This window comes from Colossoma macropomum, unplaced genomic scaffold (assembly GCF_904425465.1).
Source record: "Colossoma macropomum unplaced genomic scaffold, Colossoma_macropomum, whole genome shotgun sequence".
Classification (NCBI taxonomy): domain Eukaryota; kingdom Metazoa; phylum Chordata; class Actinopteri; order Characiformes; family Serrasalmidae; genus Colossoma; species Colossoma macropomum.
In genome coordinates, this window is record NW_023494796.1 from 25,719,182 (window position 1) to 25,737,934 (window position 18,753).

Sequence of the window (18,753 nt, forward strand, 5' to 3'; positions counted from 1 at the left end):
GCAGCATTTCTGGGTCCTGTTTATATTTGGTTTCTTCTTTCTATTTAAGAGTTTTTAGTTGCATTTGTGGATGCAGGAACAAACTGTTCTCACAAACAGTGGTTTTCAGAAGTGTTTCAGAGCTCATGCAGTGATTTCCTCTACAGAATCATGTCAGCTTTTAATGCAGTGCATCTGAGGGCACAAAGATCATGGCCAGAAAACACTGGTTTTTGTCCCTTGCATACAGAGATTTCTCAAGATTCTCTCAATCTTTTAATGATGTTATGCACCATAGATGATGAAAAGCAAAAGTTCTTTGCTGTTTTATATTGAGAAACATTATTCTTGAACTGTTGTGCTATTTGCTAACAGTCTTTCACAGAGTGGTGAACCCCTCCTCATCTTTACTTCTGAAAGACTCAGCATCTCTGAGATGCTCTTTTATACCCAGTCATGTTACTGACCTGTTGCCAATCAACTACCAGGTGTTTTTTTAGCATTAAACAACTTTACCAGCCTTTTGTTGCCCCCATCCCCACTTTTTGGAACGTGTTGTTGGTATCAAATTCAAAATGGGCATAATTAAAATCAGTTTCAACATCTGATATGTTGTCTTTGTATTATTTTCAATTAAATATAGGGTTTAAATGATTTGTACATTGTTGCATTTTGTATTTATTTATATTTTGCACAGCGTCCCAACCTTTTTGGAAATGGGGTTTTATATTTTATTTATTGTATTTTATTTCACTTTTCTCTTAGATCGGTGCTTCTTCATAGTCTGTGTGCCGTCTGGTCTGTCTAGTATGCATATACGTGCACGCGCCAAGATAAAGTCCTTGTATGTATAACCTCGTTGCCGAATAAAGCGAATCTAAATCTGCAGATTTATATCCTCATTAAAGCCCCACGTTCACAGCAAACAACGGGAGGCATAAAGCACTCGACGAGGATGGGATTCGAACCCACGCGTGCAGAGCACAATGGATTAGCAGTCCATCGCCTTAACCACTCGGCCACCTCGTCTTGCGAGCGCTGCTACTTCGCGGGAAAACAGGGAAGCGAATTAATCATCGGCAACGTCACTGATGCACAGTATTTATGGTCTGAGCTCTACTGATCGACATTACTTTTATTGTAAATAATTATTCTAAACAGCACTACTTAAAAGAACCTGATGGCTTTGCTGTCTAATGGGAATTGGCTCAATGGTTACCAATGATCAATGGACCACCATCTTCCTGTAGGACACCTTTAGATCCCATTAGGAAACCATCAAATGCATCTGGAGTCTGTCCTAGAAAACTGTTAACCATTAGGATGATTTACACTGTGATAACAACCCACCAGGAAAACAGTAAACACCAGTAGTGGCCATTAAACACCACCAGGGGGCAGCAGACACTTTTAGTGGTTTCTATGATTTTTTAGCGGAGACACGGTTGCTTGCTTAAGCGTTAGGGATGTTGAGACGATCAGCCCTTCATTATTCAGCCCGGTTAATTACTGTCAGTGTTTTGCTTTTCTCTTCATCATATTTGTTTGTCACAATGTGGCCTTCAAATCTTTCAGTTTCCTTTAACATCCATGCTATTGGATTCTCTATGAACTCTATGATTCTCTATGTTCGTCTCTGTAGATGACAAAATAACTGCAGTTGTTCTGTCTGTTTCATCGCTTTTCATAGTGTTTTTTGTAAAAACAAATTCCAATAAACGAAAAAAACCTTGGCTTATTATTAATAACGCTTCCATGATCTATATAGTCGAGACCAAGACCGGACTAGAGCTCTACAGCACTAGATTAAGGCCAGTCAGCGTTCAGTAAGCAGTGGAGCTCAGTACAGTGAGAAATCAAAGGGCAATGTTTGCACTGATTTTTCAGAATTGGTGTGATGTGAAATGCTCCAACTCAGATTTCTTTACAGTGGTGGTGATAGAAACCAGGGGTCAACACAAATACAGCCACTTTATTTACTATCCAAAACCAACAGTGAACCTATCTCTCTCTCTCTCTCTCTCTCTCTCTCTCTCTCTCTCTCTATATATATATATATAGAAAATAGAACACTCAAGGTCATGTGTCATGGCGAATAACATCACGGCTGTGATGATCTATCTACGTGATGTTATTTCGCGATAACACACTCCCTCTCGTGTTCTACTGCTTTAATATATATATATATATATGTGTGTGTGTGTGTGTGTGTGTGTGTGTATGTGCATTCCCACACACGCATATGGTAAATATTCTACTTTTCCTTACAACACTCTGCATGTACAGTTGTATGCAAAAGTTTAGGCACCCCTGGTCAAATGATATGTTTTGTGGCTGAAGATAAGTTAACACATCATCTACAGGCTAGAGGCTCATGGGAGGCCCCCTTTGAGTTACAGTTGTCATTGTTAATGTTGTTCTTTGTTGGGTTTGTTTTTTGTGCTTTACTGTGTTGGGGTGTGGGCCTGCGTTTACCATAAGGAGAAAGCATGTGGCTGGGAGTGACCTTTTCCAGTGGCTTCTTCTACCTTGTTCAGAATAAAAGGCCATTCTGAGGAGAAACTGGCCTCTCCTGACTCTTCTGCATGGAGCTACAGCATTAAATGAGCCATAACTTTTGCACAGGCCACATTTTATGTTTCACGTTTTCTCCAATAAGTTGAATTCAGTAATTGTGCATTATAATGTAGAGAAATGTGTTCTCTGTAGAGGACGTGTTCACTTATTTCCACATGTAATCTGACCAGGGGTGCTCAGACTGTTGCATAGCTTGAAAATGAAAGTTTAGGCCCAAAGCTTATTGGAAACTATCATAAACGCATGTCTCAGACAGCAGGCAGTGTATTGATATGTAATAACTTTCTGTGAGGGAGCTTTCAGAGGCACTAAGCTCCTCAGATGGTTCCTGTCACCACCACTGTGGGCAGCTCTGACTCAGTGAGTTCCACATCAAACCGCTCTGAGTGGCGGAGCGTTTGTGCGGAGTAAAGGCTCAGTGATGGCGCAGTGCTGCGCTGCGGGCTGATGAGCTCAGACAGGTGTGTGTGATGCGTCAGTCCATTGTTTTACGCTGCGTTTGATAATGAGCTGCTGAGCTGAGTCGGGAGTGTCGAGCAGGTCGAACTGTGAGCTGCACAGTGAGGGTGTTCAGACAGGAGCAGGAGGAGGAGGATTGGGAAACTCGGCTCTAAATAAAGCTCTTCTGTTCAAAAACTTGCAGAAGCATGAAAGGATTGCAGAAACTTTGATCGTGAACTCTGCACAAAGACTGGTTCTCCGCTGAGCGCGTTAATGCAGGAGCAGGATTGGGAAACAGAGGCTTATAATCCAGACCTGTCCGCTCACAGCACACCGCCGCTGACCTGTTGAATGTAGTGCCCGGCCTGAACGCGGGGGCGCGCACGTCGCGTTACGCGCGTTCGGGCGGCATCGCAGCGCGCAACTAGCAAAACAGTGATGATTCAGCTCAGTGAACCGATTCTTTCGAACTGTCCGTTTCAATGAATCGAACGAATCGATTGAACGATTCATGGTTGTTACGTAGGAGAGGTGTAAGGGAACTAAAACAGATTGTGTTCGTTATAATAAAAGTAATAATAATAATAATAATAATAATAATAATAATATACATGACAAGACTATGTGGCAGTGAAGGAGAATTTGGGTTGTTTTTTGAAAAATGTCAGCAGAAGTTATGTTATAATGTTGGACTTTTCTAAAGATTTGAAATATTATTTCATTAGAACTCTTCAACTTATAGCATTAACATACACATTGTATAGATGCATAAAAAAGCCAATACAGAAGTGAGTGAAATAGAGCTGTCACCCCGGCTGTTCTGTTGTATGACATTATGGGGATAAATTGTAAGAAATATACATTTATTATTCAATTATATGTTCATCAGGAGTTTTCGGCTAATAACACGAGTGTAAACAATGTATAGATGTGTTCTGAATTTAACTGAGAGTGTATTAAACTGCTGTCTGTTCACAATGTGGTATTTTGTCATTTTATAAGATTAAAGATTATTATTCAGTTTGTATAGGCCTCATGAAACGCTGTGACTGAATTGAACTGTTGACTGTTCTCAATTATAAGAAGATAATCTAAAAATATCGCAGTTTCTAATTCAGAACAGTGGCTATTTATAGGCTATTCTCAGAAAACAGAAGTCATCTAAAGTCAGGAGCGTCTACACGGATGTGAATATTGCGCATTGCTTTCTTGAAAGGTCGATTCAGCTGTGACTGAGTCGGTTCGGCGGGTTGATTGAAAGGAATCGACTCAGAAGAACTGACTCGTTCGGCAAGTAAAACACTTCAGATATGGCGGAGGGGGAACTGGACGTCGATTCGCTCATCTCCAGGCTTTTAGAGGGTGAGTCGGCGTATTTTGTCCATATTTCACCTCATTAATATGACACAGAGAGGTGTTTTGTGAACCCGTAAAGTGCAACGGGGTCTGTTTCGCGGCGACGGTTAGTGCTTGTTGTGCTGGAGAGGCCTCGGCTGTGGAGGAGGAGGAGAGCTGGGCAGTCTCGCTAACATGTCTGCCGAGCTCCACTAATGGAGTGAACGGGCACACCTTTCGGAGCCGACCTACAGCTCCTCTGAGGCCTTTTCTGTGAATCTTATTGTGCTTATATTTTAATATAAGTGACCAGAACGGAGAAATATAAGTCGAAGTTCGGTTTGAAGCTTCAGCTCCTGGGCTTGTTCGGGAGGGAATGGCCGTTGGGCACCGAGCTGAAGTCAGCTTCTCAACCGCCAGCTTCGTGTTCGAATTCTCCCGTTCCACCTTAAATGGTGCAGCAGTTACGTTCCGGCGCTTCAGGCGTCACAATAATAACACCTGCATCTTTTTAAGGAGGAACGGGAAATTTGAACAAGAAGCTGGCAAATTAGGAAGCTGACTTCAGCCACTTCTTTGGGGTCTTTTACTGCCTTTTAGTCAGGTGTTGTACAGCTAATATAACCTCCTGAAACAGGTAAAGTGCTCATTATAACAACTACACTGGCCAAATCCTAACGGTCGAGTGTTGGTCCACCAAAATGTGGTTGAACTTCTCGATGGAGAAGCTGAAGTTGACACATCATGGTTGCCAATAAGAGTCAGTTCAGGTAGTGGTGTTGTTGAACTGCATCACTAATGTGGGCTTTGTGTTTGGATGAGCAGGCACGTCCTCTTTATTACAGCCTTATTCAGGTGTAATAACTGGAAACATGTTAGAGAAATGCTTTTGTTATTATTTATTTTGAGTCTGTGTTGTTTATCATTCATCTGGACTCTGCTCGGAGGACTGATGGCTGATATTTGAGCTGTGACCTTTGACATATTAGTGATGTTATTCTGAAGCAGTGTATTTAACCTATTAATGTCCATTATCTGAAATGCAGTCCATGTATTAACTGAGCTCGCCTGAGCACAAATCTGAAGAACGCTTTCAGATTTATCAGCCAGGACACATTCTGCGGCATTTTTCCTCATCAGACTAAATTTAGTCGCTGCACGTGAAAAGGTTAAAATGGACTTCAGTGTGATGTCTTCATTATTGTCCTTGACTACAGCGCTGTTAGTTATATGGTAGACTAAAACAGTGACACGGTTGCTTACGTCGTCTCAGTGTTACAGAAGCTTTGGTTAACCAGAGTCTATCGTTTGTAGTAATGCTATTACGCAGACATAATTACACAGTAAGAGTAAATACTGCTACGTGGATTTTGGATGGAGTTTGTCTTGCAGTCTCACTGTCACACACTCTTTATTTACAGATACATCAACACATAATTAAGACAACAACAACAACAACAACAATAATCACAGTTTGACTGGGCCGGTCACAAATGTCAGAACCTTTAATATTGTAGAAATGCTATTGTGAAATAATACTGCTGTAATTAAGACAGCAATAGCAGTGTAGACTAGTGCATTACTAACTACTACCAGTTACTGGGCTTTAGTGTTTCTTTCTGAGCTCTATTCCTTTATTAAAACACTTATCAGCTAATTAACAGTCAGCCTGAACAGATAGCTAAGTAAACTAATCACTGAGGTGAACTTGCATATCAGCAGTAGCACAACAATCTATACTCACACAAAAACAGGCAAATATGTGAGTGAAAAACTGTTATTTGTACTCTGCTGTGTTGCCCTGAACAGTATCGAGGTTCAGGTTCGTTTCACTGTGCGTCCACATTGCTTAAAGGGGCCATATACTACATTTTTTATATTGTATTTTTTGCTTTTGAGGTTTCTATTTTTGTGGTACCCAAAATTACCATTTTCAGTCTCTCTTTATCCCTTAGAAAGTTTCTGTTCCTGAAACTTTCAGGCCGATACATGCAAGTTAGCTCAGATTGGCTGTCCTGTATTCTACCACATTTAAAGAGCAGTCAGAGCTGAAATGCTGACTGTAGTGTGAATGGGCAGAGCTAAACTGCTGCAGCCTGAACAGGTGGATGTATGTAAATATTTTTGTGACATCACAGAAGCAATGAATTCAGAACGGGCTGTTTTTGCAGCATTATTTCCATATATGTGCTGTATAGACTGGACTGTGAACGGTATGTTTTGAAACTTTAACAGTGTTTACATACTACATCAAACTCCTTTATTTAAAAACAGTGAGGCAAATTCAGTTTTCCATGACATGGGCCCTTTAATGTCAACGTGAGTAGCATCATAGCCGTCACCGCTTGGCTATACGGTCGTGATTATTCCTGTTTTGCTTTCTCAAGAGGACGAAGGTGGGTTACGCCATAATCTCAATTATCTCAATAATCCAGTAATAATAGTTGGCCAATTACACAGTCATATGGAAATGTTTGGGCAGCCCTGGTCAAATGACATTTAACTTTTAAGTAACACACATTTCTGCACATTTTATTGGACAATCACTGTTTATTTGTTGATCTGAACATAAAAGTTATGGTGCTGTTTCATTTTATGTGTTATGGTTTATGTAGCCTTATCCAAGATAAACACAGAGGCAAAAACACCTTAAAATCATCTTTTTCTCTCTGGATCAGATTTCAATAAACACTAAAGATAATAATAATAATAATTCTCCTGCAGGACGACATTTGAGTAGAATAATCAAGATACACTAATTTCCAATTTTCCAGACAAATTCTTCTTTTTGCTGTTTTATTTCTTGGGATTTCTTCAGAGCTTTATCAGTTTTAGTCTAGGTGGAGTGTTTTTGTGTCAGTGTTTTTATGGGGCTTGAAACGTAAACAATGTTTTGCAGCTAATTCCAGCGTATGTATAGACTGTGTATATGTTAAAGCTCTATTGTGTTGACAAAACAAGTCATCCAAATTGTTTAAAATGGTCTGAAGTGGAGATTCCCTCAGGGCTCTGATGCAATGTTCAAATTCCTGCTCTTGCCACACCTTTCGTGGTTGTTTTAAAGGCATGTGCCGGGAGTGCGTGTGGACATTTTGTACTGGTCATTAAATTTTAATACGTGGTTAACGTGCTGAGTAAGGGCTCGAACAGTAAGCGTTCACCGGCGTGCGTCAGCTCAGTGCCTGTTGGGCGTTCTCTCATATATTACTAATGCAGATGCCAGGACAAAACAATAGTTCTGAAGGTCTGCTCATTCGTGAACTGTGCTGTTGTTGTGGTGAGGTGTTATATTGCCTAGCTGTAGGAGTGATGAAGTTGCCATAGCGATTTTTTTGCCCTGCATTTTCCATGTTAGGGTTAGTGTTGGACGAAATAGGAAAGTTCAGTACCATAGTGTGGTAAACAATTCATAGCTCTAACTTTCAGTTCGTAGAATTAAAATCTGTAATTTGTGCCCTTATTTCTCTGCTAATCTACCCTTCACAGAATATTAAATGAGCTGTTTACATTATACAGTTTCTTACTAATCACTTATGTCTATGATTAATTTACTTCTTTGATTTATTAAACATTTTATAAGTGTTTCTTTGATCAAGTAAGTTTGAACTAAAAAATCTGATGTTTGATGAATGGAAACACTTTTTTTTGTTCAGTCCAAGAAACTTCATTTTTGCCATAGTATTGTTTTGGTATCAAGCATTGTAATATCAAGATACTACACTTCTGCAATGCATCATATCTGACAAATGTTTAGATCTGACTGACGTAAATTATGTTTATTTATCAGTATCAACAGATATGTACTTGAAAAATATCTGGCGTCAGCCCACAATTCACATATCTGTGCATGAAGTTGGAGTATGAACTAATGCGTCAATAACTACTATCAGTGACTGGACATTTATTTGTTTATTTATTTGTTTGCATCTCCTTTTTTTCAAATAATACGTACATAATACTTAAGCTTACGTTAACATATGATACATTTTAATGTATATTAACATGGAATATATTTTAGTAGTCTTGTTATATCATATACAATACATTTACAGAATGTCAGGTGTTTTTTGGTTTATTCAATACTTAAATGATTTTGAGTACTTATATATGATCTTATAGATTACAACATTTATTGTAATCTATCTATTTAAAATAACTCATCTATCAATTCAATTCAATTCATTCAGTTCATCAGACGCTGATTTCCAAACTTCTGAACAGTATATTTTACAGTAACACAACAATAAGCGAGTACATCGTGAGTATACTTACTACATACATAATACAACATAATAAATACATAATGTATATGTACTCTATTGTATATAATTTAACATCTTACGTATGTAATATATGTAAAACTAGTCTATGCATACTGATACAATACTAGCAATGCTAGTAGTGTGTATAGTACTACAGCGTAGTAACCAATTAGTTGCTCAACTTTCAGTTCTTTATTTAAATAGACTACAACTATGGTGACACACTAGCCAGGAAAAATCTAGTTTCAGCTGCGTTTTCTGATGGATGCCAGGCTGCTTATGGCAGTGGAGGGAGGGCCAGGGAACAGTGGTCAGCTGGAGAACAGGAAGTTTGGAGAGGTCTCTAATCTTGTTCCAAAAAAATTTAGATCCCCTGCCATTTCTTACGATGGAGGACATTTATCAGTTACTGATTATGTAATGTGCTTGTGTGGGCGATTTTTTTGTAGGTCAAGAAATGTAAATTGTGCTGGGTGGATCACTAAATTCTTTAGTAAATAGTCTAACCGTGTGATCAGACTGTTTGTTTTATCGTTTCTCCACTGACTGCCTGAAGACGTTCTAGAAGACACTGCTAAAGCAAGTATCATTTTTTTGCGTTCTCCAATCACATTATATGTGATTGCGATACACTTAATATATTAAAAATGCTCTGGTGAATCACTGTTTGATGGGGTTAAAGTCTGACCCTCATTGTTTTGTCCAAATAATTGACTTTTGTTGGATTACGTGAAGACCTTGATTATTTGAAAAACTCACAGAAACTCATCTGGAACTGTGACTGGTCATTTATAAGGCTATTTTTCCCCATTTAAAGCATAAAACGTTGTTGAAATTGCAGCTGATGGTCTTTCAAATTGTGATTTCATATAAAAACGATTATTCTTTCAGCCCAGCTGCTTTATTTCCCACTACTCGACTTATCACGGAGCTCCAAAACTATGTTCATGAAGTGCATCACTTTCACCATACCCAATTATTCTTTCTGATAGTCCGCCAAAACAGAATGCCCTCAGAGCGTTCCAGTCTGTGCCCTTCCAAAACAAAACGGACACCAAAGAGTCCCTTTACCAGCATAAATTAGGCCCACATGTACACAGTGAAAGTAAGGAGAGGCTATGTAGTATTACAGATACAATTACAGTGAATTATCACAATCTTTTGTAACAAACTTAGTCAAACTTAGTGAGCCTTAAGAGAAGGTTAAGGGTTTCTCTCAGGACATTTACATTTTGTGAAGGTTTTTTAACTTTCAGAGAGTTTTTCACATTCACACAAAAGTGGTTCTCACTGAAAGGTTTTTAGTTAACTAAAAACGGTTCTTCTGTGGCATCGCACCAAAGAACCTTTTTAAAAACCTTTATTTTTTTAAAGCGTGACATAAATGTTTCATTTCAGAAGCAAGAACTTGTGTATAATGTCTAATATGTGAGAAAACTGTTTGATTGGCTGTATCAGTGACTATATAATATGTGCTAAATACGTTATTCCCAGCCAGCTCATCCAGGGCCTGGCAGCCCACGCAATCACGCAAAGACATCTACGTTGAAAGACGTTCTTTGTTTTAAATAATCAAGTTATGATTACTTTTTTGCAATTAGGTAATTAGGATTAGTCAATCCAGGCAGGTTGTTTGTACTGTCTGATTGAAAATACGAGAACAGACTCAAACAGTCAAGTAATGAGAGAATATGAGGCAGAGTCACCCGTAATGGTGATTTCTGTTTATGAGCTCTTATTTTTCCCTTCAGATGTCGTTTTCAAACAAACAACACTTTAAAATATTATGTAAAGGTTAAGTTTTAATGGACTTCACATGTTTTAGGTATCTGAGCCATGAATCTGTTCAGTGTCTCTGCTGAGTAGTTAGTTTGTTTATAGTGAAACAACTTAAATTGTTACTATGTTAGTAGTTTTTCTCAAAGTCGAGTTTTGAAAATACTTTTTGGAAGAGTATTCTTGTCCATTTCAACTTCAACTTCATCATAATTATGTCAGTGATGTGAGGATTAATAAACAATAGTAGTTACTTCAGCTTAAAAGCTCAAGTTTTTACAACAGTATCGTTTATGTGATGTATATTTATACTTTGTCTGTTAACGTAAAAACTTAAAAAACTGAGTGTATTCAACTATACATGTATAATTTTGAAAAAAGGGAAAAACTTAATTCATTCAAGTTACCTCAAAAAGTGACTAAACTGAACCTCAAATTTCAGAACTCCAGATAGACCTTTAGTTTGACCCAACCAGTTCTAAATTGCATCTAACTGACTAACTTTTACATTTTTTGCACAAATTCTATTTGCATTTTTGTTGTTTTAACTTAAAAAAGATTAAAATAATAAATTGACAGAGCATAAGACACAAACTCTGCTTCTGTTACGGGGAATTTCACTCATTTTTCAACACTTCTACATAATTAAATGGCTGAGATGTAAACAGTCATTCAGAGTGTTTGATGTGAAATTGTTTATTATAGAGACATTTACTGACTCAGATTTCTTTACAGTGGTGCTGATAGGAACCAGGGGTCACAATGTCTACAACACGAACATAGCCATTTTATTTTATTATCCAAAACCATTAGTGAAACTATACATCTTGTGAGTTTTTATATGTAATGCTGATAATGGTAAAGTAGTGGAACATCTGAAAAAATATGTTTTTGGGGACTATTTTGTCTTACAAAGATGTACACATGTACCACGCCACCATGAATAGATTAAAACCTTCTCAAAACTATCATAAATCAATTTGTCTGACAACAGGCAGAGAGCTTTTAGACGTCTGGTTCCTATCACCACCTCTGTGCAGAGTTCTGACTCATTAAGTTTCTCTGGAACAGAGCATTTGACATCAGATCACTCTGAATGACTTTGTTTACATCTTTGTTTACAGCCTCATCTCTTCCATTTAAGCTCATGCTTAGATGACCTTCAGGTAGATTTGATCTTCTCATCAAGCTTGTGGAGTCCATGCCTGCTTTAGAGCACGCTGTCAATAAAGCAAAACGGGGGCATATTAAATACTAAGACTGTGATGAAAAAATTGTAGTAATTTAGAAAAGCAAAATACAATCAGACTCAGACTTTTGGATCCTACCGTATGTTCATTCATGATCATTGCTGTATTAGCCTTACAGTGTTCACTGCAGCGGTCATTTTGCTGTGTTACGCTGCTTTTGTGTTTGCAAACATTAACCCGGCTCTGTCTGCTTCGATTGATTGTATTGAGCCGAGGCGAGTCTGTAGGTGACCTTCAGTGCTGGAAGACGCCTGGAGACAGCAGCAGAGCATGAGAACCTCTGTTTCACCCACAGCCTTATTTGGGCACGTCCTGGGCAGCAGCGATCTGCAGCAAAATACAGGATAGCCTCAAAATAGCCAGGTCTGTTTCTCCCTAGAGTGGTAAAACGAGTCTATTATGGCCATGGTAGTTACAGGAGGTCACGTTGGAGATAACTTAAGATGAAAAACAGTCACGTGCATGCTGAGCCATGCACACGCACAGGCTGTTATAAATGAGCCTGAGTTAAAACAACCATTAGAAAAACAAAGGAAGAAGCCAAAGTGGCACACAGTGATACATTTCAATGTAAAGTCCCAAAGAAGAAGAAAGTAGTTTGGTGAAAAACCATATTTACACAATTGTCCTGATTTTTCCAAATTTAATTGCTCATCCAAGACAGGTTTGCTTCGTTAGTTAGCTTATAGACTAGTTTCATACCACACCGATTTCCACTGTGTAAACTGTACACATAAAACATCAAGTTGAAACTAGGGAGCCACATATTGGCAGCAAATTCATAACCATTTCATGGCAACTTTATTTGAACTTCCTGTGGGAACTTTTAACTCTTAACTCTTTAAAATCTTAACTCTTTTGATGTCTGGTTCCTATCACCACCACTGTGAACAATTCTGACTCGGCACGTTTCTTTAGAACTGAGCATTTCACACCAAACCGCTCTAAATGACACTGTTTACATCTTAATTACTGAATTCCACAAAATGTAACACACTGTCAGAAACAATTGATCCGCGGTTCACATGCGTACTGAACCGTGAGGGGTGATCCACATGGATCACAGATTATCCATGGCCCATTACACCACTAGTATGCAATCTAGCGTTGTGCAAACTGCATGCCTGCTACGTGTGGACAGGGATGTAGACTTACATCGCAGTTTGGACATCACAGTTCAGTCCGAGTTCAGTATGACAGGACAAAAGCCACAAAAAAGCCCAAGTGTATGAGGCTGGCTTTCTCTTCATCTATTTTGAACAGACAGTAGTGCAAGTTACCATTTGTTCCACCTAGTGTTGTATAGTCGCCCCTGAGGTGGTTGGTACAGCCTGTTGTGGTAGGCGGTAAAATGTAAACATACACTCTCGCATAGGTCAGTCAGCTACAAAATCAGCTACAATACTGAAGAGCATCTCTTATAACAGCACAAAATAAAAAGAACAACAAATAATGAAACTTGACAACCAGAACAGCCAAGTAGCATTTTACTAAGTAGTGCAACAGCGGCTGCAGCAGACAAGCTTCACAAGAAAGCCTAGTTAATCTGATGCTCAGTTCATTCCAACATGATGAACGTGGAGGCACCCATCAAACCAGAAAAGGCGCTCAGACCAGCTTGCGCGTGAGCTTTTAGCTCGTAATGTAAACAGTGATGTCAGGCTCTGCACAGAAAAATGCCGATTCTTGTTTAGTTCCACTCGTGGCTCCTTCACAGTGAAGAGGCTTGGCTTCGGCGAGGCCCAGAGCTGCGCTTACGTAACTGACAGAGCGAGGGATAGGGCGGGAGAGGAAAGAGTAAATAAGAGGAAGATCAGGCTCACATATTTGGCTAGAATGATTTAGCTCTGAGGCTACCAGACCGCTGCGTAGAACCTCCAGATGTTCAGTGAAGTGATGGCTCTCTCTCAGTTTAAAGAGATAGTTTGGCAAAAACTTGCATGTACAGAATTTTCCCTCCTACCTCAAATGTAGTCAGTCAGCCAGGACTTGCTTACTGCTTTAGATTTGTGCTGGAGCTATGAGGCTGAAGTAACTAGCAAATAATGGAAGCTTATGTAGGCAATTGGGGTGTAACGGATCACAGATCTCACGGATCAGATCATTTCACGGTTTTTGAGTCACAGATCAGATCGTTTTTTGGATCAGAATAGTAAGACAAATTTAACTTTGGACAAGAACATTAAGAAAAGTTTAAATGTTTGCCCATGATCTTAAATGAAAACAACATGTTGAAAACAATATGTTTTCATTTAAGTCCGAGTTCAGTGCACGTACAGCCCTAAATAAAACATTATAACATTTTATGTAGGGCTGTACGCGAATCAAAGTTTTGTCAGTCGAATTGGATTTGGCTGTTACGACGGCATTTTAGGGCCACTGTTAATAAAAATAAAAATAGTGGACTTTGAGAATAAAGTCGTAATGTTTCGAGAAAAAAGTTGTACTATTTTGAGAAAAAAGTCATAGAATTATGACATGAAAGTGGCATTAATAGCAGGAAGGGTCGCAATATTGTGGCCAATGAAACAACCAAACAAAATCGGAGGAAACTGTCTGTCTGTTTTGTTGAAGGAGGATTGCAGGCAGGGTCATCTGCACAGCTATTGGTGGCTACAACTCTGTGCCATTCAAAGAGGGCATGAAGTTTCACGGACAATGAGAAAGATGATCAAAATGATCGATCCACAAAGAGACAGAAGTGTGTGGAACTCCAGCACGCTCGGCGTCTTTGCTGTTGTCAGTACAGCAACCGAGACCCCAATGCGTTATGGCAGCCCTTCTGCAGTTAGCCCACTTTATCCTCCAAATATCGTGACTATTTTTCTTGAAATATTACGACTTCATTCTTGAAGTCAACCTGTTTTTTTATTAACAGTGGCCCAAAATGCTGTCGTAGGCCATTCAATGCGAAGAGCACAGCCTCGAGCGCGAGAGAGCGTGTGTGCCTCTCATCTTGTCTCGTATCAGACGCTATAGAGCAGTCAGCTCTCTGAAGCGTCAAAACTTTCTTACACTTCTGTAAATGGTAAAATATGATACTGACACACATTAATAGTTGAGCTAGAACTCCTGTGTGTTGTCATTTCTGTCTCTTCGCGATTTCCACTAATAATAACACGGATAAAAACGCTGTTTGTTTTGGCAATTGATCCGCGGTTCACATGCGTACTGAACCGTGAGGGGTGATCCATACGGATCACAGATTATCCATGGCCCATTACACCACTAGTACGCAATTTAGCATCATGCAAACTGCATGCCTGCTACGTGTGGACAGGGATGTAGACTTACATAGACATCGCAGTTTGGACATCACAGTTCGGTCCGAGTTCAGTATGACAGGACAAAAGCCACAAAAAAGCCCAAATGTATGAGGCTGGCTTTCTCTTCATCTATTTTGAACAGACAGTAGTGCAAGTTACCATTTGTTCCACCTAGTGTTGTATAGTCGCCCCTGAGGTGGTTGGTGCAGCCTGTTGTGGTAGGCGGTAAAATGTAAACATACACTCTCGCATAGGTCAGTCAGCTACAAAATCAGCTACAATACTGAAGAGCATCTCTTATAACAGCACAAAATAAAAAGAACAACAAATAATGAAACTTGACAACCAATACAGCCAAGTAGCATTTTACTAAGTAGTGCAACAGCGGCTGCAGCAGACAACTAGAGTACTCGATCGCTGCTGTTGTACGCCTGTGAAGGGCAGGGACCATGGATGGCTTACGTGTGCTCGAGATGGAACGCTGTAATGAGGCTCGAGCTCTTTTAATAAATACTTGAAGCCTGGGTCCTCTGCTGCTGTATATGGGAGCATAACCAATGAAATTTAAAGGCCAGTTGCTTTAGTAACTTTGCTAATGGCGTAGAGCTTAGAGTGGAACTAGCACTTCTGAAATTTGGTTCCACATTATATTGATCTTCTCACATAGGCTCAACATGACTTCATGCACCGAGGCATGTTGGGGACGAGTACACGTACATTTACGTCCCTACGTGTGGAGTTGTTACGTAATCTCAGGTAGACTTGCTTATGTGGTAGCTGACACTGTGTGACATCATGAAGCCTGAATTTTGTCTATACTTTTGTTTACTTAGTTGGTATGATCTAGTCAAAGAGCCCACATCCTACATTTTTCTTGTATTTTGTCTTTTTCCTTGTTTACATCTAAAGTTTAACGTACCCAAAACAGTTAAACTTCACTGTAAATGGGCGGGGCTAAACTGCAGTAGGCCGAATAAGCGCATATATGTAAATGGTTTGTTTTCTGTGACGTCACAATGCAGTGAATTTCAAACGGGCTGTTTCTGCAGCTTAGTGTTCATATATGAACACTGAACAGACAGGAGAGTGAAAAGTACATGAAACTTGATCAGTGTTTAAATAGTACATCAGACTCTTGTTACAACAAAGTCAGAAAATGTGGTTTTCCAAGAAATGGGCCCTTTAAAGATCGGAATCGCTTTACCGGTTAAGTACGCTTGAATTAGGGATTAGTGAAATTGGTGCTTAAGCAGTGTAGGAGTGTAACAGTACAATGTACTGTATTGTATCCTCAGTGGTGACGAAGATATCGGACAGTACATCCAACAGACTGGAGCTCATAAAGTACTCATTTTAATAATGATTGCACTGCAAAAAGTATTATTAAAAATAAAACAAGAAAGTAATAAAACAAAATGAAATATTCGAGTAACATTAATAATAATAATAATATTCAATATTGTGAGTAATATTCAATAACTGTAAGCAAAATGTGAGGTCTAACAACCATATTAGAAAGTAATGGATATTAGAAGTGGCAATAATAACACCAACATTTCTCTCTCTCTCTCTCTCTCTCTCTCTCTCTCTGAGTTTCCACTGACCGTGTTAGAACGAGCGCAGCAGTAAATGGTCCAGGCTGGGTCACCGCCCTCCACTCCCTCCCACCATTTTAGCCTCTGTTCATTGTTTCACACACAGAAGTGCGACTCATGGCTTTTCTGGGGGTCTGGGGGGCTGGACGTCTGCCTGAGGCATAGAGTGTCCACCACTGCTCCGTTTACCACAACCACTTAGACTTGTAGTGCTTTGGCAGGTCAGTAAATAAACAGGCCATTTTACAGAAAGTAGAATAGGCCTGTTTCAGCCTGCTGTATCACAATGCTGTAACGTTGTTGTGCACAAATACAAATTGCAGTGCAAATATAATCAAATTATCATTACAAAATCTGGACATTTCTAAGCTGTTGAGCTTCTGTTACAGCGTTCACCAGCTTAGTTTAACCCCCTTGTCTTCTATGACCAGGACATGATGGCAGGTCCAAACCTTTATTACTAACTGCTATAAAACCTAAGAATTTGCATTGTTTTCCATGTAGTTGCTGAATAATACGCCTTAGAATGTAATAAACCCGGAGTTTGTCTGTATGTGTTGTGTTGAAATGGCTAAACACAATCAATGGTTGAATGAAAAATCTAATGACTTGCCTTAATTTTATTAGTTATAAACAAAAGTCTGGACAAAATTCAGACTTCAGAACGGCTGCTACTGTTTGTAGCTTTGCGACACATTTTCATCTGTGTTACACATAACATTGTCATACAGTGTCTGAAACCACATAAGCAAGCCTAGTAGAGATTGCTTAAAAGGAGAATTCCACCGACTTTTCAAATTTCTGCATAACTAATGGTTAATGGTTACTAAGATGTAATCAAAGTCATTCAGAGTGGTTTGGTGTGAAATGCTCTGTTCTAGAGAAACGTACAGAGTCAGAATTGTTCACGTAGTGATAGAAACCAGATGTCCAAAAGCTCACTCACGGGAAGTTATTACATGAAATGGTTATGAGGACACAGCCTGATGTCTGAGACTTTGTTTTTGAATAGTTTTGAGACAGTCTTGGCCTTAAATCTAGTTTTTAAATCTATTCATGGCAGAGAGAAACACGCAGGGTGCTGAAAGTCAAAACAGTCCCCAAAGAAATATTGTTTTTTAGTGTTTGCAGATTTTACCACTATTTTACCATCATCATTACATATAAAACTCAGAAGACAGGTGTAGGTGGTTTTGGATAGTAAATGAAATGTCTTGTGTTGTAGACATTGTGATGCCTGGTTCCTGTCACCACCACTGTAAATAAATCTGAGCCTAGATTTCTCTAGAACAGAGCATTTCACTTCAGCCCACCACAAGTGACTTTACATCTCAACGTCTGAAATATGCAGTAATTTTGAAAAAACAGTGGAATTCCCCTTTAAGCCCACGTTTGTGTTTTGCGTGGGAAGGAATTCCGTGCATAGAAGGAAACAGCATGGCTTTGGATGGTGTTACTTAATATCCCGCTTGTTTTAATGAATAGTTGGAACTGCGGTTGCTGGAAAAAATACAACTTAAGTGCACTTTATGTTGCTCTATAACCTTTTTACTTTAACTAAAATGAAGTATTTAGATTAACCCCTAAAAAAACCCAAGCTTATTACATACTAAGGCTTATTATTCAGTAACTTCAGGGACTTCAGTGCAAACTGGTGGAGCTATTCTTAGGTTATAGAAGTGTGTAATAAAACTTTTTGGCCTGTTAAAGAGTTAATCAATGCATTGACAAAATCTTTGGATTAATTGATTACTAAATAATTGTTAGCAGCTGTCCTACACGACGGTCTTGGCTTACCAGCTACATTTGGGCAAAAGAGATATTTGAATTATGCCAAACTGTCACTTAAAGTTCATTGAGTTTCCTCTCACAAAAGCACTTCTGAAGTCCTTATAATTCAGTCAGTCTGTGTGATAGAAGTGACTTCCACCTCTCAAATGGCTGCAGGGCTCTCTCGCTCACTCACTCACTCACTCTCTCTCTGTCTGTCTGTCTCTCTCTCTCCTGTCTCTCTGTGTAAATGTCAGCAGGCCCAGCTGTCTCTGTTAGTAATCGCCCACGCTCCTCTCCAGTGACATCTCCCCTCACTCTGAGGGCACCAGGGTGCAGGGACAGTTGTTTTTGGGACACGTCCTTTTGTACAGTAAACATACTCCATGTCCTGTTGTCACAAGGGACGAGAGTGGCGGGGGATCTGCGTACTGTCTGTTTTTGCTTTTCATGTTTTGTGCATTCTCTTTCTGTGCTGCTGTGATTTTAGAGCTTTTGAGTT

General features: G+C 39.3%; 1 protein-coding gene and 1 non-coding gene across 2 annotated transcripts in view; one reads left to right on the forward strand and one right to left on the reverse strand.

The window, feature by feature from the left end:
* Nucleotides 1–926: 926 nt before the first annotated feature.
* Nucleotides 927–1,008, reverse strand: trnas-gcu. The gene has a single exon. It is a non-coding gene; the product is annotated as a tRNA-Ser (tRNA).
* A 3,259-nt stretch (nucleotides 1,009–4,267) lies between these two features.
* LOC118816673 (serine/threonine-protein phosphatase PP1-beta catalytic subunit) overlaps nucleotides 4,268–18,753 on the forward strand; it is a 45,710-nt gene continuing 31,224 nt past the window's right edge. The window contains exon 1 of the mRNA XM_036583192.1: nucleotides 4,268–4,359. Coding sequence (XP_036439085.1) covers nucleotides 4,308–4,359 — 52 coding nt within the window. The 5' untranslated portion in view covers nucleotides 4,268–4,307. The remainder of the gene's footprint in view (nucleotides 4,360–18,753) is intronic.